The 23,942-nt window shown below is 31.8% G+C and overlaps 3 protein-coding genes across 4 annotated transcripts; 2 read left to right on the plus strand and 1 right to left on the minus strand.

Annotated features, from left to right (window-relative positions):
• The first annotated feature begins 4,318 nt into the window (after positions 1-4,318).
• Positions 4,319-10,541, plus strand: LOC101259645 (putative late blight resistance protein homolog R1C-3). 2 transcript variants are annotated; one of them, XM_026031571.2, is made up of 3 exons: positions 4,319-4,410; positions 7,481-9,810; positions 9,985-10,541. In XM_026031571.2, exon 2 carries the CDS (start codon positions 7,519-7,521, stop codon positions 9,802-9,804), a length of 2,286 nt encoding a protein of 761 aa, XP_025887356.1. In that variant the 5' UTR covers positions 4,319-4,410; positions 7,481-7,518; the 3' UTR covers positions 9,805-9,810; positions 9,985-10,541. The 2 variants fall into 2 exon arrangements, with proteins under 2 accessions (XP_025887356.1, XP_069155396.1); XM_069299295.1 differs by having other exon boundaries at positions 4,325-4,410; positions 7,481-9,800.
• A 7,521-nt stretch (positions 10,542-18,062) lies between these two features.
• On the plus strand, positions 18,063-18,749 carry LOC138349397 (putative late blight resistance protein homolog R1B-12). The gene is made up of 2 exons (XM_069299732.1): positions 18,063-18,334; positions 18,509-18,749. Exons 1-2 carry the CDS (start codon positions 18,063-18,065, stop codon positions 18,747-18,749), a joined length of 513 nt encoding a protein of 170 aa, XP_069155833.1.
• Positions 18,750-20,562: 1,813 nt separating this feature from the next.
• On the minus strand, positions 20,563-23,304 carry LOC104648109 (uncharacterized). Its single transcript, XM_010324683.3, has one exon. The coding sequence runs from the start codon at positions 23,302-23,304 to the stop codon at positions 20,563-20,565; it is 2,742 nt and encodes a 913-aa protein (XP_010322985.1).
• Positions 23,305-23,942: the final 638 nt, after the last annotated feature.

The raw sequence follows: 23,942 nt of genomic DNA on the forward strand, positions 1-23,942 counted from the left end.
GTGATATTCAAATATCTTTTATGCGCTTCAACTATGTGGAGTCACAGTGTGTTATGTAAGTTAACGCGGCAAATCGTCTTAAAAACACAATAAAAAAGCGACGAATCGTCTTGAAAACAGCAGTATAATTTTTTTAAAAAATAAATTTAAAAATAATAAAACCTTTATTTAGTTAAGATACGTCCGCGTGAAATTTCAATTACAATCTATGGTACTTATGCTTTAGCCGTATAATGTATAAGTGGATCACATGAGTAGTAGATCAAATAAGTACCTTTTCAATGCTTCACCTAAATTTTCTTTCTTATTCTTATAGTTAAATAGTTAAAAGCATCATCAAATCCAAGCTTTTTTTTAAGATGTCAACCTGCACATGCACATGCACATGCATATTATATTATTTAATAAATTAATATTCTCAATTCCTTGAATTTATTAATTAAAAAGTGACAATAATTACTGTAAAATTTAATTATTTTAATTACCTTCTCATCGGTATTTGTACACAGAGGCGGAGTTAGAATTTTTAATAAGGAGGTTTATAACATATAGAAATAGATAATCAAAGGAAATTCAACATATACTATATATGCATATAAACTTATTTTAATCATATATAAATTATATAATTTTTCGCTAAAGGGAGTTTAAATGAACCCCTTAATGCAATATAGCTCCGCCCTTGCTCGTACTTCCAACAACATAAGAGTTCATCATTGTCCAGCAAGTTGACCAATACCTCCAGCTGCTGTAGAAACATATACTACTTCTCCTTCCTTCACTGATCGATGATATATTCTTAATACCGAAATAAGCTGTAAATCCACCCATTCCTGCATATTATTAATATTTCGTTTCTTGGATCTGTTATTAACTTGACATATTGTTTTAAAAAATAAATTAGATTTTTGAATTTGTGATTCTAAATTAAAGACATGTATAATGTATTAAAATGACTTTTAGTATTGTGATTTTAAATATGAGTAAAAAATTAGAATGAAAGAATTGTCAAGAATTTGAGAAGCACATTATTTAATAAAAAGACAAATAAATTAAAACGGAAAAAATAACTTTTTCCTTTTCTACTCTTAGCCCCTTTGATATTACATGTTTATACCATGCCAATAAATGTAAGATTCATAATTCCATATATATAGTTAAATGGTAAAAACATATACCTATAAGCCGACGTTTACAATAAACGAATATACGTATGGTAGTTTTGCCTATACACTAGTCTCACATAATTAACTTGGACATATTTCTTTAAGAAAATTATTTATTTTTTAAAAAAGGATGTATTTTTAGTAATTTATTTTATATAAATAAATACCTTTGAAAAAGATGAAGTTCGTTTCTTTATGTAGAACTTTATTTTTGTAAAATTGAAAAAATATAATTAATATTTTCTTGATTATATAAATATGAAATAAAATGGGATATATATACTGAAGGCTAGTCAGTACCAAGAATTCCGGTATAATGTGATAAATGGACGTCCGTATATTTGATTGTCAATAATACCCTTGGATTTTTAATCATACTATATTCTTCCTATCCAATAACTCCCCAAACGTAACTTCCCTCTACAAAATCTGGATAAGTACATTCCATTACTTTTGCCACGCTAAAAACCTCAATAATCTGCACTAATTAATGTTAATTGCGATAATAATAATAGTAATAGTAATAGTAATAGTAATAATAATAGTATTAATAGCAGTCCATCGAATTAAATTGGCCAAAGATGTGCGTTCGTGAGCCTATGCTAAAGTTTCAATCAATTTCTGCCAATATCCACGCCAAGTAATATTAGTAGTAGTAGTAGTAATAATAATAATAATAATAATAATAAAATAATATTAGTATTAATAATAATAATAATAATAGTAATAGTAGTAGTAATAATAAGAATAGTAATAATAATAATAGTAGTAGTAGTAATAGTAGTAACAATAGTAATAGTAATAGTAGTAATAATAATAGTAATAACAGTGATAATAATAATAATAATAATAATAATAATAATAATAACAACAACAACAACAACAGAAAAAGCTTAAAAATACTCCTAAACTATTTGAAATAGCTCATATATACCATTAAACTTTATTTCGGCTCAAAATTACCCTTCCCGTCATACTATTGTGTAAAAAAAAGTACCCTTCTTATTAACGGAAGTTGTTAAATGCCATGTGGATGCCATATGGATGCTACATTGCATGCCAATAGAATTTCATTGCCACGTAGACTAAATAAGCCATATTTATCCTTAAACTATATTTCGGCTCAAAACTACCCCAACCGTCAAACTATTGGGATCAAAAATACCCTTCTAATTAACAGAAATTGTTAAATGTCATATGGATATATACACACACACACATATTCTTGTTTTGGATTACTTGTGTAATGTTTAATGGACTTCCGTCAAGAGGTAATATTTGATTATGGATTGTTCTTAAATTCATACATCAATATTAGCATATTAGTCAAATTATAATATTTTATATTAATAGTAAGTAGATTAAATAACTCATATTTTAGAAATAAAAAATTATATCTAAGTAATAAAATTTGTAAGCTAATTTATTTAAATAAATTTATTATTATAAATATAAAATAGAAAATCAAGAAAAATTAATAAAATGACTAAAAGGATTTGAAGGGTTATTTTTGTCTTTATCTAGATTAGTTTCATGGGTATTAGAGTTAATACCACCAAATGGAAGGTATTAGTTATGCACCCTCTAATACCGTGTAGGGTGTATAACTAATCTATGGATTGATTATACATAGACCCAAAAATCTTACAAACATAGTACTAAATAATATCACACATAATACTTGGACTATTTTTCTAATATTCTCTACCAAACGATCCCTTATAGATACGAAATATATCTGAACACTCATATTTTTTCGCCCACAACGTCCATACACAATTACGAGATACATATTTCACCTCATTTAGTACAACTATTCACATAAGCAAAATCAAAAGACTTTTTTGCCGCCGCTTCGATTAATACCCAATAGCAACTCACTCTTGTTAGTGAAAGTTTAATTTTGAAACAAGTATGCTAGAGAACATGAAGAGTTTTCGCACTTGGTATTTACTGTTGGATTATAACATGAATGCAAGGTTGTGGTGGAGGTTTCCGAATCTTGAAGAACTGGACCTCAATGTTAAAGATGTGCCTGGTTTTTCTTTGTTTCCCATAGCGGAAGTTCAAAGTCACCTTCATTTTTTTATCTTGTGGGTCTAGTGCATGTTGATATTTTTTTCAGGCTAGTGCCACGTAGGCCTAAAAGGAATAAAAAAATTATTTATAAAATAAGTTCTGAAAATACTTGAACCTCAATATAATATAAGCGTGTCTCTGAAATTTCGAATATAGATTGAGGTTGCATATAAGCTTAAAATATATATATACACATTACAAATATTTTTATGCCATGTGACATGGACCCGACAGATAAAACAAAATTAAAGAAAACTCACATCTTAAACCCAATCCATCAACAATTTCATAATTGTCAAAATTATAAATTTGAAAATTTATAGGTCTGCAATATTATTCTCAAATTTATTTAATTTGTGTGGAAAAAAAATCATAAATTAACCTTCAAAGATCGATTTACATTTTTTGATTTTTTGGTAATTAATAAATAGACCTTCAATCAAAATTCCATTTAAATTTTTTGATGTTAAATAAACTGACCTTTAATAAAAGATCGATTGTAATTAAAACTTAAAAGTATGTGATTGTGTATAGGAACTTGATTTCTTTTTTTAAAAAGAATAATTAAATAAACCACATTTTATCTCTATTCAAATTTTTGTAAAAGGAGATAAATAAACAAACCAAACGGCGGAAGAAAAAAAAAGGCAGTGATTTTCTCCTCCATTTAACTTCCTTACTCGTCCAGCCAGTTATATCTATCGACAATTATTTTAATTAAATTTAGACTTAATTTCGGTATAATTGAATTCATGCAACTTTCTTAGCGTGCAGTGATTAACTCATATTTATATTATATGACACCGAAAATTAAAATATTTTATCATGTTAATGAAAAAGTTGGTTGAGTAATTTTATAAGTATAATAGAGAAATCAAATGACTTTATTAATAGAAAATAAAATTGAATGGCTTTATAACATAATTGAATAATGATTTGAGATATATGACCGCTAACATAAACAAAATCTTTTTCAGATCGAAAAAATGTGGGGTACAACGTAGATCCAGCTGTTGATTTGTAGTTTTAAATTTTGGTCAGACCTAAACTTGATTACTTCTTTTTATATCTAATCTATAGTTTTTCTCAGTTCCCATTTCTCTAAACTCAAAAGCATCAAATTAAGAAATATTGGTGTCCTGTTCTCTGCTCTTAATAACCCAAGGTCAGATTTCTAAATTTTATTTTTCATACATTTTATTCTATTTAATTGACATCATTATTAAGTAATGTCTTTTAATCAGATAATACTATAAACATTTCATCTTTCTACAATGATCTGATTTTTTTTTCAATCCGGATCAACTCAAAGTTTCTCTCTTAAATAATTTCAAACTTGTTTCAAGTCTTTTGATATTTTATAGACTTGAAATGATTCACATTTTGTGATATATAGAATTTTAAATTTTGACTTCAAAGCTCTTATGTTGGTAGTAAATTTTAGTTGAAAATAAATGACAAAAATGAATTAAAAAATTAAGATTATACAAGAGAATAATAAAATAATAGAAAATAAACCTATATGTATAATAATGATTTAAACATGCATATTGAAGAGAATGAAAAAAGAAAGAGGGAGAAGATGAAAAGAATAAAGCGGCTGGTGGACTTGGGGTGGGATGGGGAAACAACAGATTTGAGCTTTAAAGAAATTGACTTGTTAATGAATCATTAATGAAGGTGTTTAAATTTAAGATAATTATTTAATATCATATTTAAGGAATTTGTGTATCTAATTAAATTTTTTAAAATATATGGTATAAATATTAGAAGTGATAATATTTGTAATTGTTTTAAACTAGAGGTAAATAATATATATATAATTAGAGGCGGTTCTAGGATTTGCTGATTGGGGGTGTCATACCATTTAAGTAAGATAATATGATCAGTTATTTTAATTTTGGGTTACAATTCGGGTTATTGATTTTTTTTATAAACAAATCGATCAAATATGCATGTTAGTAATATTTTATTTTAGATATTTTGTGATTAGATATAACTAAAGAATTCAATTTTCATTCTCTTTTTGAAATTAGATGTCTTATTCGTTGAAATTTTGAGGAAAAAAGAAGATTTTTCACATTAATATTTGAGCTTGTATAAATCATTAAATATTAACATAATATATTCATATTCCATTAGCTTTCTGTGTTGTTGAAGATATTTAATAAAGAAAGAATGAAAATTATAGTTTCAGACTAGTCTTCTTACTCAGCAAAAACGTCGGTGAAGATAGAAATAACCTTGGAATTTAAAAAAACTCTAATAATAATATTCATCATTTTTAAAAACTATTTTTTAAATGTATTCTTAATAATATTTATTTGATGTTCATAATTCAAAGGGAAAATGTATAAGTACGCCCTTAACCTACGCCTGAAATCTTAGATTCACACTTATACTATGCTAAGGTCCTATTATCACTTGAACTTATTTTATTAATAATTTTCTACCCCTTTTTGTCCTACGTGGCATTAGTTTGAAAAAAAAAATGTCAACACACGTTGGGCCCAAAAGATAGTGTCACATAGGTCAAAAAGGGGTAGAAAATTATTTATAAAATAAGTTCAGGGTGTATAGTATAGTATAAGTGTGTCTCTAAAATTTTGGACATAGGTTGAGGAGGTACTTGTGCATTATCCCTAATTCAAAACTCATTAATTGATAAAAATAAACACGTTACTCTTATGAGACAAATAATTAGTGCAAGAGAAATTAAAAAAAACTAAAAGATAATTATAAAAAGGGGCCAATTTGAATCAATAAAGAATAGTTAATAAATAAGAATGAATGGACAAAGAAAAAATTAAGCCCTTTACACACTAATGAAAAAAGAAAAGAAAAGAAACAAACATTTTAAAAAGGTGGGGTTGGTATATATGTATATATATACAACGTTTTTTCCGAGATCAGTGGATGTCGTAGCACCCCCACCTCTCCACGTAGATCCGTCCCTGTATATAATATTGATGTATGTGTAGTTAGGTAGTTTTTCTTAAACAAAGGTGCAAATATTCTTTAAGAAGATTCTAGCTCACTACGACATAATCTACATAGACCCAACAATATCACTATTAACTTGTCCCATCTAGAATACAACAGTCCAACAACGTCGTATATTCAAGCAACTGTGGGTTAGTTGTAGAGTTCAAAACTCCACAAAAAGAATACCTTTCTTTATCATATAATTACCCTATTTTATATAGTTAATATAATTGAACACTTGGAATATTCTTCTTTGTGTCAACTATCTCTTTCATTACACTAACTTTACTACAATATTTTTCCACACTTCTCATATTGTTTTCACAAAAGAAGAAACATCATTATTTATAAATGAAAAAGTCTTCCATATAACCAATGGGTAGAACTAGAGATTGTAGTGCGATAGATATGACTTAAGTTATACGCAGGGCGACTCAACATAATTTAAAGTCTAAAATGAAATTTTACATAGAGACCTAAAATTATGAAAAATAAAAGAATATTTATAATTTTCTTTGTTCAACATTTTCCGGTCATTGATTCATATTTTTGACTTTTTATTATTCTAACTATTAAAGATTTGAAGAATGTAGTGTAGAAGGAATTAAAAAAGATAGGTAATGTGAGTGTTAACGAAGAAAATACAATATATATATATATATATATATTTTTTTTTTATTATAATTAATTATTTCTTTTATAAAAAATTAAATATAATTTTTTATTTTTAAAAAAATTGAGGCCCAAAAAATTGAGTGCCTAAGGCATTGGCCTAAAATTTTTTAGCCAAGAATAGGCACCGGTTATACAAAACTAATGGTAATATGACCTACAAGAAGCTAATGACTATGACAGTTACAAAACTAATAGGAATCTTGATAACGATTTATTTACTCCGTCCGGAATTGTTTGTCATGTTATGCTTTTCGAAAGTCAATTTAATGAATTTTTTCAAGTTAAATAAGATCTCATTAATTTGATATTTTCAACAAAAAATTTATATATTCTAAAATTATATGAAAGTATTATAAATTGCAATTTTTAGCATATTAATGTGATGAAAAAAATATATCTTAGTCAAAATTTTTATAATTTGACTTTAAAAATAGAAACCATAACAAATAATTCTGGACGGATAGAGTATACCCAGCAATGTGTTGTTTGTAGAAGATCATGCTGGATTCTTGTAACATCAAATGCATTTCACTGGAAAAGAAAATGTGACGAATGGCCAATTTTGGTGATAACAGATTATACGTTAAAGGTGACAAAACAATTAACTCAAGCCATGGATGTTGTTGAGACTTGTGGAAAAGGAACTCTTTCTTCTGGAGAGCCTTCAAACAAACCTAGTACTGCATCAATCTATGATGATGATGAAGTTGTGGGCTTTGAGAAAGATGCAGAAATTATAATGAAGAAATTGATACGAGGAACAAAGGAGCGGGATCTTATCTCAATCTATGGAATGCCCGGACTTGGTAAAACAACTTTGGCAAGGAAGGTGTACAACAATCCCTCTATTGTTAATTATTTTGAAGTTAAAGCATGGTGTGCTGTGTCACAAGCATATAATAGGAGTACGTTATTGGTTGAGATTTTCAAACAAGCTACAAATGATAAGATCAAAATCAAAGAGGACGATGATGTAGCTGACATGTTACGCAAGGTTCTAATAGGCAAGAGATACCTCATCGTATTAGATGACATTTGGGAAGTCGAGGCATGGGAAGATTTGGGAATATGTTTCCCTCAAGGTGAATGTGGAAGCAGAGTAATGGTCACAACACGAATTGAACAAGTGGCTAAGCATCTTCAGCACCACAGTCATCCTTATTCTCTTAGCTTTCTCTCATCCAAAAAGAGTTGGGAATTATTGGAGAAGAAGGTATTTCGAGGAGAGAGTTGTCCCCCCGATCTACTGGAAGCAGGGTTGCAAGTTGCCCTACACTGTAAGGGATTACCTCTTGTGGTTGTTCTGATTGCTGGAATGATTGCAAAAATGGATAGGGAGGCGTCCTTGTGGCTCGAGGTTGCAAATGACTTAAGTTCTCTTGCTTTAGGAGAGCAGAGTATGAAGGTAATACAATCAAGTTATGACCATTTAGAAAACCACTTAAAGCCCTGCCTTCTTTACATGGCATTGTTTCCAGAAGACCATAAGATTACAGTGGACGATCTGCTCAAGTTGTGGATGGCTGAGGAGTTTGTATTGAATGTCGAAACAGAGAACATGGAGGAAGCATCTCGAGTTTGCTTGAGTGATTTGCTTAACAGAAGCCTAATAATAATGGTCTCCGGAATGAGATTTTATGATAATGTACAATACTGCTCACTTCATGATGTAGTGCGTGAGTTCTGCTTGAGAAAACTCACAGAAGACAAGTATATGCAGCTCACAGTTCCATACAATCCATATCAACATTTGCATTCCACAGAGTCACGGTTATGCATTTTTATTCATGATGATTTTGTTAAACAATTAGATCATCCCGACTACCAGCTGGATAAGATTCCAAGGCTGGATTTCAAGGAAACGAACTCTTTGGAGTTCATTGCTCATCCAAAACTCAATGTGTGGAATAACCAATATTCAAATCCTTTAGATTTAGTTCTTAAATTAAGATTTGTTCGGGTATTGGATTTGATGGATGTGGAATTGCCAGATTCATGGGCTACTGCAATTCAATCGCTAACTGAGTTGAGATACCTTGCACTTTGTGTCAAACAATTTGAATTGAAGTGGATATCACACCTACACAATCTCCAAACTCTGCGGCTCAAGTCAAGTGAGAAGTTACGCCTAAGGGCTGCTACTTTATGGGAAATGACCAAACTAAGGCATGTGAATATAGACTGTTTTTCCGTGGCATGGGAAGACAATGAGCAAGAAAGTTCTTCAACAAGTTTGCTAGAGAACATGAAGAGTTTTGGCACTTGCAATATACGCTTCGATAATATGAATGCAAGATTCTGGTGGAGGTTTCCGAATCTTGAAGAACTCTGCCTCAGTGTTGAAGATGTACCTGAGTTTCCTTACTTTCCGATAGTGGAAGTTCATAGTCACCTTCATTTTCTTTCTCTGGAGTTCCCTTTAATCGAATTATTTAATTCATTTGGATGGGAGAGGTTTTGTGTGTTCCCTTCAAATCTTAGGCATTTGGACCTTGACAAATGTTTCTTGACGGAAGAAATGGTTTTAAACATTGCAAGACTGAAGAAGCTTGAGAGTCTCAAATTATTTTTGGGATTTCCTTCTATGAGATCATATTGTTGGGATGTCACAAATGTGGAGTTTCCTTCACTCAAATACTTGGGATTATTCTTTATGAAGATAGAAGAATGGAAAGCTTCAGAGGAATCGTTTCCTGTGCTTGAGAAGCTAGTTATAAGTGCATGGCCCGGTTTCAGGGGGATCAAGGAGATCCCCCCAAGCTTTGCGGATATTCTAACCCTAAGACGTATTGAACTGTTTGACTGCACGGACTCTCTAGGGGTTTCAGCTATGAATATGAAAAGAGAGATTGAAGAAAACACAGGATGTGACAGTCTCCAAGTTGTTATACAGAAGTAAATAAATGTATTTAAAAGAACTTCATTGCTACTTCTTAATTCTACTTCTATATTGTTGCATTATTATCTGTTTTTTAGGACTTGATCTGAGCTGATAGCTAGGTACATTGATAATCATAACGTCTTATCATTTATCCTTCAATCAATCATCTTTAAATTCATTTTATCTTTTTGCTTTCAGGAAGTGTTATTATTTGATATTTTTTTGGGGAATCACATGAACGTCAACTTGAGATATTAACATGAACGTCAACTTGAGATTTTAACTTGAGTAGAATGGAAGGCTTCAGAGGAATCCTTTCCTGTTCTTGAGAAGTTAGTTATAAGAAGAAGTTCCATCAAGGAGATTCCCCCTAGCTTTGCGGATATTCCAACACTAAAACTTATTGCACTGATTGGCTGCAAGGAGTCTGTAGGGGTTTCAGCTATGAATATCAAAAGAGAGATTGAAGAAAACACAGGATGTGACAGTCTCCATGTTGTAGTTGTAAAACAAAACTAAATGTATTTAATTAAAAGCAATTCAAAGTTATTTTTACTTCTGTATGTCACATTATTATCTGTTTTTCTTATTAGGGAACTTCTTAACTTGGAAGCTGAGATTGCAATTCAATTTGGATGTTTTTGAGAGGTCAAAACTGCTTTATTTCAAAATGTGAGATGTATGGTTATGCTTTTGAGAAAAATATATATAAGTGCTTTTGGAGCAGCAGAAACTGTTTTCACAGTCAAAGATAATTTATGACTCATTCCATGTTTCATTTTCAAACATTTATCTTAAGTTGACTATTATTTTAAATTATTGCTTAAAAACCAAGTCTTATAATGCTTCTGTAAGGATAAATTTGTGAAAGTGCTTACTTATTTGATTGGAAAGAAGAAATTTCTGCTCACCTTCACCTATTCAACTGTGTTTGCCTCCTCCTCTGAAAATCATCTTCCTAACTTTATAGAGAAAATGATCAAAATGGTCCTTAATATATTGCGGAGTTGATTTACTAGGCCCTTAACAGAGGCAGACCTAGGATTTAAAAACGAAATGGCACACTAGAGGCCGATGTGTGCTAGTCGAAGCATCACTATAAAATCTTGGGAAAATGTTTTCCAAACAAGTATAAAATTGAAGGTATTGAAATAAATATAAATGTGTAACATAGTTCAAATGCATGTATGGTTGGATGACAATGACTTTTGAGTGTACACTTTGAGGTTTCTAGTTCAAATTTGGAAAAAATAACAACAAGAAAACGCAACAATCAAGAATCGAACTTAATACACTTTGCTTTTGAAGAAGTGCAGTGATCAGTGTTGGACCAACGCACCAACTCAACTAACGTATTTATGGGTGCACAATTGGTTATGATCCTTATTTATTTGTATACATGTATATATACATAATTTTTTTCAAAGTTAACAGGTGTACGTGCACTCCCTTTCTTAAACACGAGTCCGCTTCTCGTCCTTGATGTATAATTCGCTCTGAAATAATCCTTAATGAATGTAAAAGAAATGAGTGTTTTTAGGTCCACAACCTAAAACACATTAAGGACTAGTTTGCTTGGGGGTTATACATAAAAAAAGTAAAAAAAATAATTCAAATTCTTGATGTATTAAGGTCGATTGACAAATATATGGTAAATAAACTAGTAATTAAAAAGCTGACTTTATAATAGTTAAGAAAAATACATTAACATAAGTTGCTCCTTCATCCTCTAAATAGGCATACTACGCTGTTCAACTAATACTGATCATATATTATTACAAAAGAGAACCAAAAAAGTTAAAAGTTGAATTACGATTTTACCCTTATTATAAATTAAAATGTTATAAAAATATTTAATTATTTAATATAGATATTAAGTTATATTATTTTAATAGAAATGTTAATGACTTTTGCACTTCTTTAGATTAATTCTTAATTAAAATATCTAATTTAATTTATTTTCTTGAAATATTTACCCTTTAAATAGATACATGTATATGGTTTATCTTCTAAATTAATTTATGTTCTTAATTAATATTTGTCTTTAATTTTTGTAACACTTGACCTTTCAACTTTGTAAGTGAATCTTCATATTCCAAAGCTATACTTTTTCCTATAAATACAATCTTTTAACATTATTTTTTTAGAAAAATTTACACGTGATACAATTTTTGTGTGTGGAAGACTAGGGAAGCTTTAATTAAGTGAAGAAAATTTCAAGGCAAGAGGATTTGTGTCAAGATTACAAGGCATAATGTGATTATATGAATGTTAATTACTAAAATATCGAAGCTTGATGTATTTATTTTTATTTATTTATTTGTCGAGATCAGAACTATGGTAAGACCCCTCCATTTATGTAGTTAAATATCACTTCCATTAACTAGTCTTCCAAATATTTTAATTTTTTATGGTCAAAAGTTGAATGTTTATTACTATAACTTTGTTTCAATTTGCATTATCAAGAAAAAACAGGAAAAAAATTGTCTTAGAATTTTTCTATTTTTCGTTGGTTGCATTATGCTAAACTTGCTCCTATATATGATACTTTTTCTTTGTATTTGTAATTTTGTTTTAAGAATATATTTGATTGAAGGGTTATTTTTTGCTTTAGAAAATGAGACAAATACGATTATAAAAATAGTGTATAAGACATGCAAAACAATTAATGCTTACAAGTCTAATTTCAAATTATTAATAATTATATTTTTGCATTTTAAATTTTAAATATTTGTAAAGAATCATTCTTACATGTGCTTGTGGATAAAATCTATAGTTTTTCGATAATTTTCATTAAAATTATCATGAGATCCAAATCTCAAAGTCAAAAAAATGATATACTAAAATGCTTAAGAAGTTAGAAGATCTTTTATCCTTTGACCAAATATTGCTGCTATTAATTTTTTAACAAAAAAATGTAAAATATATTTTAACAAACTTTTAATTGTAAGAATACTAATATTGTCATTTTGACTCTCCACTAAATTAAAATCTGATTTATTTAATTAAATATTAATATTTTATTTGTATAATTACATAATTTGAATACCAATCATTGCACTTTAAATCTTAGTTATTTCCTTCTAATAAGTTTTTTATTTATAAATTTTAATTACTTAATTGCATTCTACTTAATGAGAAGGAGAATTTCATCTTTTACTAATTAATGTCAAACATTTTATCTTCTTGAAATGTATAAATATTAATTTAATTTCAACATTTTTATGAGACAAAAAAGACATTTTAAGAAAGTTAATCATAAGATAGTATGCCTCCATTTTTGTTTTTGCTACTTTATTTTATCTTTTAAAACAAATATATAATTTCTATATCAAAATTATAATAAAGGGAGGACTAAATGTAAAAAAAATTCTTCAAGTTAATTATACATTACAAACATTTTTTTAAAAGTTAAATTGTTAATCATTTTATTCATCGTTATGAAGTGAACGTGCAACGCACGTGTCCATATACTAGTGTAGAAAAAAAACTAAACTAAATATGAACCACCGTACGCACATACAGCTGTTGATAATTGGGATTTTTATATTAAGTCATGTTGGAATTCCTCAACAAAAGATTGCAAAGCTAATGTAACCTAAATAAAAGATTACAAAGCTATATAACCTAAGGAATTATAAACTCTAATTCCTAGAGAAATTATAAACTCTAATTCCTAGTTAAGAAATTATAAACTCTAATTTCTAGCTATTTAAAGACACAAAACCCCCTTCTAATGTTCTTCAAGTTCTACAACTTGTCGAACAACTCCTACTCACAAACTCAGATTGTAAACAAGACTCTTGAATACAATCTTATAATTTTTCCTCACAAATTGCAACACTCCCAATAAATCTCAAAACTCTTTCAAACCTCTTGATCGTATTTTAATCTTTTCTCTATGTAAGTGCGAAATTTTTTCTGATGCAAATAGCTCCCTATTTATAGATTAGAACTTCAACAACTCCTTGTATAATTCAACTTGTATTTGCCTTCTCCAAGTCGTTGTTGACTTCTACTTGGACTCTTTTTCTACAGAATTTCCTTAAATAAATAAGAAAGCACAATTTCCTTAAATAGGAATTAGTTTTCCTTCTTTCGCTTGGCTTTGAACTCCTTTATAAAAGGAAACTTTCTGTATTGGTTGCTTGTCAAAAAAAAATAAAATAATTCCACAACTTTATAACTTCTAATTCACGTGGTTGACGTTTTCCTTATCCAAGTCTGATTCGTTCTGTAAGGAACACGTCTGTACAACCTGTTTCTGTTAGGTTGTTAGGTTATTGTTTTTTCATTAACAGTTTCTTTCATCTGTTCCTGTATTTGTCAATTATCAAAATGTTTATCATTCTAACAAATTTCTCCTTTTTGATGATGACAATTATACATTTCGAACTCAGCAAATAAGACACACATCTTTCTTCTTTTGCTATGTTACTACTACAACTCCTTAGCTTTGCCATACTTCAAAACAACGACACTTTAACAAATTCCCCCTTTTTGACTATGACAAATTCTATCTGCTTGCATTGAATAGTTACACATAACTCATATGCAGCTGCTTCCCCCTTTTGACATCAGGCAAAAATAAAACTTTGAAGGCATACACTACAGTAAGAGAAACAAATTCTATACTCATGGTCACTAGGGCTAACACCTACACATCACCTAAAAATCAAGAACTCAGTTAGCTATAGCACAAGATCTGCACAAACATATGAGATAGACATGAACCTGAAACTCAAACCCAACATAAACATTAATCAAAAAGCATATACACCAAAAATGTATTAAAAATAAAGATAGAATCAAGAAATTGTGGTGAGAAATAATTTGGAAGTCAAAGGCTAGAGTGACTAGGTAATACCAAAAGATGAAAGAATTAATAAAAGTCATTTTTCAGCAACAACGATATCTTTTGGATTAACAAAATTAGTAGCCTTCTCAATTTCAAAGTTAACCTTGGTCTATGCACGCTCAATTCCTTTTTTTAATTACTTTTAAGGAACTTGTTTAATCAATCATGTTCCTTCTGCAGAAACAATTGTTCACTCATCTTTAATTTCAATAGAGTCAGCATGAGGAACAAATTTTCTTGAATATCACTTGTAAAGAAACATGTTCTCTTAATCTGTTCCCTGGACGTGTACTATCAGGTGCAACACCAATTATAATTTTTTTATATCAATCCGAAATTCCAGTTTATATGATTTCTAATAGAAGAACTAGGTTCGATAAATGGATCTCTCATCGATTCCCCCTTACTAGATGCACCCAAGTTGAGTTTAACAAGTGAACTTAGTTCAAGTATAGGGTCTCCAAAATATTCCCCCTCATAATGTAAATCCTCCAAGACTTTACTCAATACAAAAGATTTCCCCTAAGAACCAACACACTCTACTTTCTTAATCTATATTTATAAGGCACCAAAGTAGAGGTGTCCTCCATCAAATTCATCTCAACCATAGACCATCACATTGGGATAAGACTTTTTAAGAAGATATTTATTTTGATAGTATTTAGGGCATGAATATCTTTTGTGACAAGTGGTTCAAGTGCATTGACTTTATACTTAATCATGAATAATTATAGTGCACATACCTTAGATCTCTGGATAATGCTGAATTTTGCTTCAATTTTACCAAGTCTCTCTCCTGTGCTAGATGCAAATACAATGTTATAGTGCATGGGTAGCATGACTTTAAAAGTGGTATAGAGACATACAACTTAATGTACAAAATCTGAGCATAGAATTCAAGATTAGAGGGCAATATGTGCAATGTTGATTAGCCATTTAGAGATACTCATGTGACCTTAATCATCCCCAAGTTTTAAATTTTTCTTTTTGAAAGTGTTTTCCTTGGCTGATCATATTTTTGATTGATTGATCATTTGAGTGCGCGTAATTGTTAGATACTGCACATGCTTCTTTCAGTATTTTCACTTTTTTTTACACTTTTTTTTCCAGTCAATGTTATTCATCCATTCCTGTTTCCTTTTTCTTTCAAGCGAGAGAAATTTCTTCTAGTTTCAATCATGCATCTAAAGCAACACGTTCAATTGGTGAATGTTGCCTGCTTCCTCTCACTTTACTTGCAAATTCAAAGGTTAGAGTTAGGAACCCAGACTAGCTTGGGTCCTTTGTTTTGATCAAAAAGATAAATAAGATCTCTACGAGCCCATTTGTGCAGACTGTTTTTAGGAATATACCTGTTCCTCTAAACAGTTTCATAAGTTCCTTTTGTTTTATTTTCTCCAGTAGCTTTGTATTTATGACAATATTGTTTAGGGTGACTTGAGTTACCACAAATAATACAAAACATAGGATTCCCATTTATGGGATGTTCATACCCTATTCCAGTTTTAATGTTCCTATTATTGTTACCTAGATGGGTTACTATCATGGAGGATTTTGTCCACTTATTTGCTCTTGCCAGATCACTTCTCATCCTAGTCAATTCAAGATTTATTCTCCTAGATTTTTTCTTTTCTAGTTTTAAGTTATTTTTGAGTTTGTCGACCTTAAGTTTTTGGTCAGACAGTTCACCCCCTTTTTCTTTACCAAGAACTTTTAGTTTTAGATTCTCTGTTCTTAGTTCCAGATTGTGAGATTCAAGTTGATTGATTTTACTTTGAAGGTCATATTTGTTCTTATTAAGATCAATGTGCTCAAACTTTAAGCTAGACAGGAAAGCAAGTAGTTGACTCTTGGTGTTAACAAGTTCTTGAATTGTGTCTATGGAAGCAAGCAATAGGAATGAAAGCTTTTTCTAAGAGAACTTTACTAGTTTATCATTTAGGTTTAGAAATTTTACCTCAGTTTCTTCAGAGTTTGATTCAGGTTCAACATCTGATTCTTCTATCGCCATCAAAGCAATGTCCTCATCATCTTCTTCATACATGTCCGATGAATCTGTTCCCCAAGCTGCATACATTGCTTGTTCTTTTTCTTTGTTTTTCTTTTTATTAAAGAGTTCCTTTCTTTTTCAGTTTTTTCCTTTTTCCATTCTAATTCCCACATTGGGCAATCCTTGATCTGATGATCTGTCTTACCACACTTGAAGCAGCCTCCACTTTGTGGTCTCTCAAGATTTCTTTCTTTTTGGGGTAGTGATTTCTTGCTAGCGTTTAATCTTCTTTTTAAGAGTTTCTTGAAGTTCTTACTTATTAGAGCAAGATCATCATTATCTATGTCAGATTCATCACTTTCAGTTGCTTTAAATCCAAGATTTTTCTCTTTATTTCCTTCACCTCTTTTGTCAACATTCATCTCATAAGTTTTGAGCTTTCCAACTAATTCATCCAGAGTCATATTGGGGCTTCTCTAATTGCAGTGACTTTTATTTACGAAGACCTAGGTAGAGTTCTAAGTACTTTGTCGACCTGTTCCTCAGTGGTGTATACTTTGCCCAAGGATATTAATTCGTTTACCACAGTGGTGAATCTAGTAATCATATCTTGAAGAGATTCTTCGGACTTCATCTTAAAGGCTTCACATTCAGAACAAAGTCTGATAATTCTGAATTTACGCACTTGAGTTGTACCTTCGTGAACATTTTGTAAAGTGTCCCATATTTGTTTTGCAGAGGTACAACTAGAGATGCGATTAAACTCATCAATTCCTAGTCCACATACGATAATGCACTTGGCTTTTGCATTTTCCCCTAGCATCTTGTAGTCAGCTTCTCCGTATTTTTCAGTAGGTTTAGGTACCTTATTCCCTTCACTATCAGTAATAGTAGGAATTAATGGTCCATTAGTAATTCTAACCCATAGTTCGCAATCTCAGCTTGAATGAAGTCTTCCATCCTAGTCTTCCACCAAGAGTAGTATTCTCCATTAAATAATGGTGGTTTGTTGATGTGTTGCCCATGACCATGCCCAAGAGGAGGTGCAAAATTCATAATTGTCTTATCTTGAGTTATTGAACTCTTCAAAGATAACCTGCTCTAATACCAATTTTGGAATTCTACCCTCTTGAATTCTTCACAGTAACACGTACAGACAACGTGTTTCTATTTGTTTGAAACTTAATGATAATCAATTCGAACAATTCAAACCTAAACTTAATTATTTTTATACCTTCTTAACGTGTATGACTAATTATTAACATGTCATGCACTGAGTTATTTGTTTATACTCATTTATATTTCCACAACATGTCATGTAGTACTACTATATATTTATAGTATCACTCTTCATTCTTCAATATATCTCCATTAATTTATGATGATGATGAAGTTGTGAGATTTGAGAAAGATGAAGAAATTATAATGATGAAATTGACACGAGGAACAAAGAAGCGGGATGTTATCTCCATCTATGGAATGCCTGGACTTGGTAAAACAACTTTGACAAGGAAGGTGTACAACAATCCCTATATTGTTAATTACTTTGATGTTAAAACATGGTGTGCTGTGTCACAAGCATATAATAGGAAGAAGTTGTTGGCAGAGATTTTTAACCAAACAACACGTAGAGAAATGGATGAAGATGATGACATAGCTGATTTGTTGCGCAAGAGTCTAGAGGAAGAAGATATCTCATTGTATTAGATGACATTTGGGATGTCGAGGCATGGGAAGATTTAGGAACATGTTTCCCTCAAGGTAAATATGGAAGCAAAGTAATGGTCAGTCACAACACAAATTGAACATGTGGCTAAGCATCTTCAGCACCACGGTGATCCTTATTCTCTTATTTTTCTAACATCCACACAGAGTTGGAAATTATTGGAGAATAAGTTATCTCGAAGAGAGAGATGTCCCCTGGATCTACTGGAAGCAGGTTTGAGAGTTGCCCAACACTGTAAGGGATTGCCTCTTATGGTTGTCCTTGTCGCTGGATTTATTGCCAAAATGGAAAGGGAGCTCGAGGTTGCGAATGATTTAAGTTCCCTTGTTTTAGGAGAGCAGAGTATGAAGGTTATACAATCAAGTTATGAACATTTAGAAGACCATTAAAGCCTTGACTTCTTTACATGGCATTGTTTCTAGAGGACCATAAGATTCTAGTGACGATCTGCTGAAGCTGCGGATGGCTGAAGTGTTTGTATTGAATGCTGAAACAACGAACATGGAGGAAGCATCTCATAATTGCTTGAGAGATTTGCTTAATAGAAGCCTTGTAATGGTCTCTGGGATGAGAATTAATGAGTTAATAACTTTGAAGGTCACTCAACTATCAATTGTTTTTCATAGAATGTCACTCATCTTTCAATTTTAACTCAAAAGTCACTCAATAATGATTTCTTTGCATAGAAAGTCACTCAACTTTCATTTTCAACTTAAAAGTCACTCAACTATGACTTCTTTGCACAAAAAGTCACTCAACCTATTTAATTATTTTTTCATTTTCCCTACTTTATTCTTCTTCTTATTTATATAAATTTATTACACATTATCAATACGAGACTCTACCATATTTAAATGTATATACATTGAAATAGACCAATGCTACAAATTATAGTCACACAAAAGCAAAAGACGGGCAGGTAATTGTTTCAATATTATTACATGGTTAGTATGCCACAAACTTTGGATAGTACTGCAATATTATTCCAAAAAATAAAATGTATGTTTCTAACCACCATTGTTGTATGAGTTATGTTAATGCTTCATACTCAAAAAGGTTCCCTCTTTTCTGTTGGGTATGTCTGCCCTGAGTTTTTTACCATACATATGTTTTTTTTTTAATAAAAGGTGTGGATTGTCTATTCTTTTTTTTGGTAGGAAAAAGTTTAGGACTTTATAAATAGATGAATATTCCTTCTAACTTTATTCGCATTCACAGTGTAGTCTTAAGGGCTTTGAGAGTTTTAGTAGGGGGGAGAATTTATGGGACACAAGCTTGATACATTATGACTTGTGTGAACCTCCCATGTATTCCGAGTGAATTGATTGAGGTTGTTTCTCTATATATTTTGTACTCTTATATATATTGAAACCTATTTTTTAGTCATTGCAAACATTTTCTCTTTAAAAGATGAAATCTATCAAATTTGATTAGTGAAAATGAGATGATATTAAAAAACTTATGATTTGTGAATGTTGTAATGAAAGAACATATTCTGTAATTTCTATCATTGTCCAAATTAAAGTATTTTTTAAGAAAAAAGTACAAGTTCAATAGCATTAAAAATAACCAATAGTAACTTTAAAGACAATATTTGAGAAATTGCAACAACTAAAGCAATTGCAGGAGCTTCATAGGCACTTCCAGTCTTCTTAACATGATGAGACAAAATAGAGAGGACTATAATAATACTTGATATTGAATACATAAGAGCGAAAGTGGAAAATATGTATTATGTAACCAACGTAGCGCACACTTTATTAATCATGTCCATGCTTTCGAAATCTGATGGGAAAAAATGCTTCAATCGGTAAACAACGACGATTTAGCAGAAACAGAGATCATATCCAACTAATAATATGTGGTAAAATAGATCAATCATAGGTTCTACATATGTTGTGAAGAAAAAAAAAACATCTAACGACAGAGTGAAAAACAATGTAAGTTGGCTTATCAAAAAATAAAATTACAGAAAAAGAAAGTACTTCACTTTATTTGATAGCAAATTTCATTTTTGTACAATTTATGAGTAAATAATATGTAGATACTAAAATCATCCATCATTCAACTCATTTTTATTCACATGACAAGTCAAAAATTTATATATTCACATCTAACCCATTTTCAACTCATTTATATGCGATCTAATACTCTGTTAGCTAGCCAACACAAGTCACAACACATGAATAACATCATAGTTACTTAGGGAGAAGTTGACGATGTTTGTGTAGAAGGTTTTGGTAATTCTGTCTTTAATACACTTGGAACCTCAGGATCTAAAATAACGGGTAATTCATGCTTTGTAAATGTTGGGATCTCTGAATTTGGGGTAGTTGGTAGCTTATGGTTTGGTACACTTGGTTTTTTAGGCCAAGAAACAGTTGGAGTTTCAGATTCTGGTGCTGCTGCTGGGGCTACTGGAATATCAAGCTTTGAAGAATTAGATTTTTTGGGTTTTAAGAAACCAGGTATATCTGGCTCTGAGAAACTAGGAGTCTTTAAATTTGGAGAACTTGGGGTCTCATACTTCGGTGAATTTGGCATCTCGAAATTTGAAGAACTTGGTGTGTCGGGCTTTTGGGAACTAGGAGTTTCGGATTTTGGAAAACTTGGAGTCTCAAAACTTGAGGTGCCATGCTTTGGGGAGCTTGGCATCTTGGGCTTTGGAAAGCTTGGCGTCTCAGGCTTTGGGGAACTTGGGGTCTCGGTCTTTGGGGAACTTGGAGTCTCGGGCTTTGGGGAGCTTAGCATCTCGAACTTTGCGGAACTTGGCGTCTTGGGCTTTGGAGATCTTGGTGTCTTGGGCTTTGGGGAACTTGGCGTCTCGGGCTTTTGGGAGCTTGGGGTCGCGGGCTTTAGGGAACTTGGAGTATCGGACTTTGTAGAACTTGGTGTCTCGAGATTTAGGGAGCTTGGCGTCTCAGGTTTTGAAAAAATAAGAGTCTTGGGATTCGGGGAACTTGAAGTCTCGGGCTTTGACAAACTAGGAGTCTCGATCTTTGAGAAACTAGGGGTCTCGAGCTTCGGGGAACTTGGAGTCTCGGACTTTGAAAAACTAGGAGTTTCAGGCTTTAGGGAACTTGAGGGACTTGGAGAACTTGGAGTGTCAGGTTTTGATAAACTAGGAGCCTTGGGCTTTGAGAAACTTGACATCTCGGGCGTTGGGGAACTTGGTGCCTTAGGCTTCGAGGAATTTGGAGTATTAGGCTTTGAGAAACTAGGAGTCTTAGGCTTTGAAAAGCTAGATGTCTCAGGCTTTGAGAAACTAGGGGTCTCAGGCTTTGGGGAATCTTGTGTCTTGGGGCTTGGAGAACTTGCCATTTCAGGCTTTGTGAAAGTAGGGGTCTCAGACTTTGGGGAACTCGGAGTCTCGGGTTTTGAAAAACTGGGAGTCTTAGATTTTGCGGAGCTTGAAGTCTCAGGCTTTGAGAAACTAGGAGTCTCGAGCTTTGGGAAGCTAGGGGTCTCGAGCTTTGTGAAACTAGGGGTCTCGAGCTTTGTGAAACTAGGGGTCTCAGGCTTCGAAGAACTTGGAATTTCTGGCTTTAAAGAAGTAGGAGTATCTAACTTTGGGGAATTCAGAGTCCCAGGCTTTGAAAAAGTAGGAGTCTCAAATTTTGAGAAACTAGGGGTTTTAGGCTTTGAAAAACTAGGGGTCTCAAGCTTTTGAGAATCAGGGGTCTCTGGCTTTAGGGAATTAGGTTTCTTAGGCTTTAAAAAACTAGAAATCTTGGGTTTTGTAGAACTAGGAGTCTCAGATTTTGAAAAACTTGGAATCTCAGGTTTTGATAAAGTAGGAGTCTTAGGCTTAGAGAAAGTAGGAGTCTCAGGCTTCGATAAAGTAGGGGTATCGGGCTTTGGGGAAGTAGGAGTCTTGGTCATTGAAAAACTAGGGTTCTCAGGCTTTGAGAAGGTAGGATTCTCAGATTTTGGTGAACCAGGGGTCTTGGGCTCAGAGAAACTTGGAGTCTTGGGCTTTGAGAAAATAAGAGTTTCAGGCTTGGATAAAGTAAGAGTCTCAGGCTTTGGAGAACTAGGGGTATCAAGTTTTGAAAAACTAGGAGTCTCAGGCTTTGAGAAACTAGGAGTCTCAGGTTTTGAAAAACTAGGGGTCTCGGGCTTTGAAAAAGTAGGGGTCTCAGGTTTTAAAAAACTAGGTGTCTCAAGCTTTGAGACAGGTGTCTCAGGCTTTGAGAAACTAGGAGTTTCTGACTTGGAGAAACTAGGAGCCTCAGGTTTTGAGAAACTAGGGATTTCAGGTTTGGAAAAACTAGGTGTCTCAGGATTTGAGAAACTAGATGTCTTAGGGTTTGAGAAACTAGGAGTTTTTGACTTTGAGAAACTAGGAGTCTCAGGCTTTGAAAAAGTAGGAATCTCTGGTTTTGAGAAAGTAGGGGTTTCAGGTTTTGAAAAGCTAGGTGACTTAGACTTTGAGAAACTAGGTGTTTCAGGTTTTGAGAAACTAGGGATGTCAGGCTTTGCAAGACTAGGGGTCTCAGGCTTTGAAAGACTAGGTGAACTGGAGAAACTTAGGGTAGTTGGCGTTGAGAAACTAGGGGTCTCAGGATTTGTAAAACTAGAAATTTTGAAATTTGAGAAACTAGGAGTCTCGGGCTTTGAGAACCCTGGTGTTCCAGGTTTAGAGAAACTAGGATTCTCTGGCTTTGAGAAACTAGGTGTTTCAGGTTTAGAAAAACTAGGGTTCTCAGGCTTTGAAAGACCGGGGGAATTGGAGAAACTTGGGGTAGCAGGCATTAAGAAAGTAGGGGTAGTGGGCGTCGAGAAACTTGGGACAACGGATGTTGAAAAACTAGGATTAGCGGGTGCTGAAAAACTTGGGGTCTGAAGAAGGCGACTTGCCGTTATAGTAGTTATCATGTCGTCATGCATAAAGTAGATAAAAGCAAACAATAAGATGGAGGAAAAGTTGTAGGGCCAAGCCATTTTTGTGCTGAGACAAGAAACTTAAAGAAAAATATGGTAAAAGAAAATAAAATTTTGATATTTTAATTGTTTTTCATTTAGCTATATATAGATTTTTAAAGGCATGTAAAAGGGAGGATTTCAATACTTGATAGGTTAGTTGTCCTATTTATCTGCCAATATTATAGTATCTAGAATTTGTATTATGATAGCAAGATTATAGTATCTTGAATATCGCTAGAATGAAGGAATGCTCAAATTTTCTAGCTTAAATGAGATTATTAAGGAAACAAATAATTGTTAAACTATTTACTAATTATCTTTAAATTATCAATCATTATGTCTTTTAATTATGTCCTTTCTTTCTTTCTAGCCTTTCTCTCAGGATAAAATTTAAATAAAAGTGGGTATAAGAAAGACACATCATATCATAATCAAACATAATTGAACTTAACATGCATATAACTCTATCATGATAAGAATGGCAGCATTGATTTCTTCTTTTAATAACTAAAATCATTACACTTTTCACCATATATCTTTAAAAATAAACATATAAACTTCCTTAGTCTATTTATTTTATAAGGCATTGTTTGATTGAATACCGCGTCTGGATGTTAACTTTATTTAAGTATTAATATTATTACTACAAATATTAA

Source organism: Solanum lycopersicum, chromosome 6 (assembly GCF_036512215.1).
Source record: "Solanum lycopersicum chromosome 6, SLM_r2.1".
In the NCBI taxonomy this organism is placed as follows: Eukaryota; Viridiplantae; Streptophyta; class Magnoliopsida; order Solanales; family Solanaceae; genus Solanum; species Solanum lycopersicum.

Excerpts from the sequence above, each read along its gene's own strand:
- LOC104648109 (XM_010324683.3), bottom strand. The coding sequence starts at position 23,304 with ATGGCTTGGCCCTACAACTTTTCCTCCATCTTATTGTTTGCTTTTATC.
- LOC101259645 (XM_069299295.1), top strand. The coding sequence starts at position 7,519 with ATGGATGTTGTTGAGACTTGTGGAAAAGGAACTCTTTCTTCTGGAGAG. Across the intron at positions 9,801-9,984 it reads CTCCAAGTTGTTATACAGAA|GAAGTGTTATTATTTGATAT; the intron begins GTAAATAAATGT and ends TTTTGCTTTCAG.
- LOC138349397 (XM_069299732.1), top strand. The coding sequence starts at position 18,063 with ATGAAATTGACACGAGGAACAAAGAAGCGGGATGTTATCTCCATCTAT. Across the intron at positions 18,335-18,508 it reads GAGGAAGAAGATATCTCATT|TTGGAAATTATTGGAGAATA; the intron begins GTATTAGATGAC and ends ATCCACACAGAG.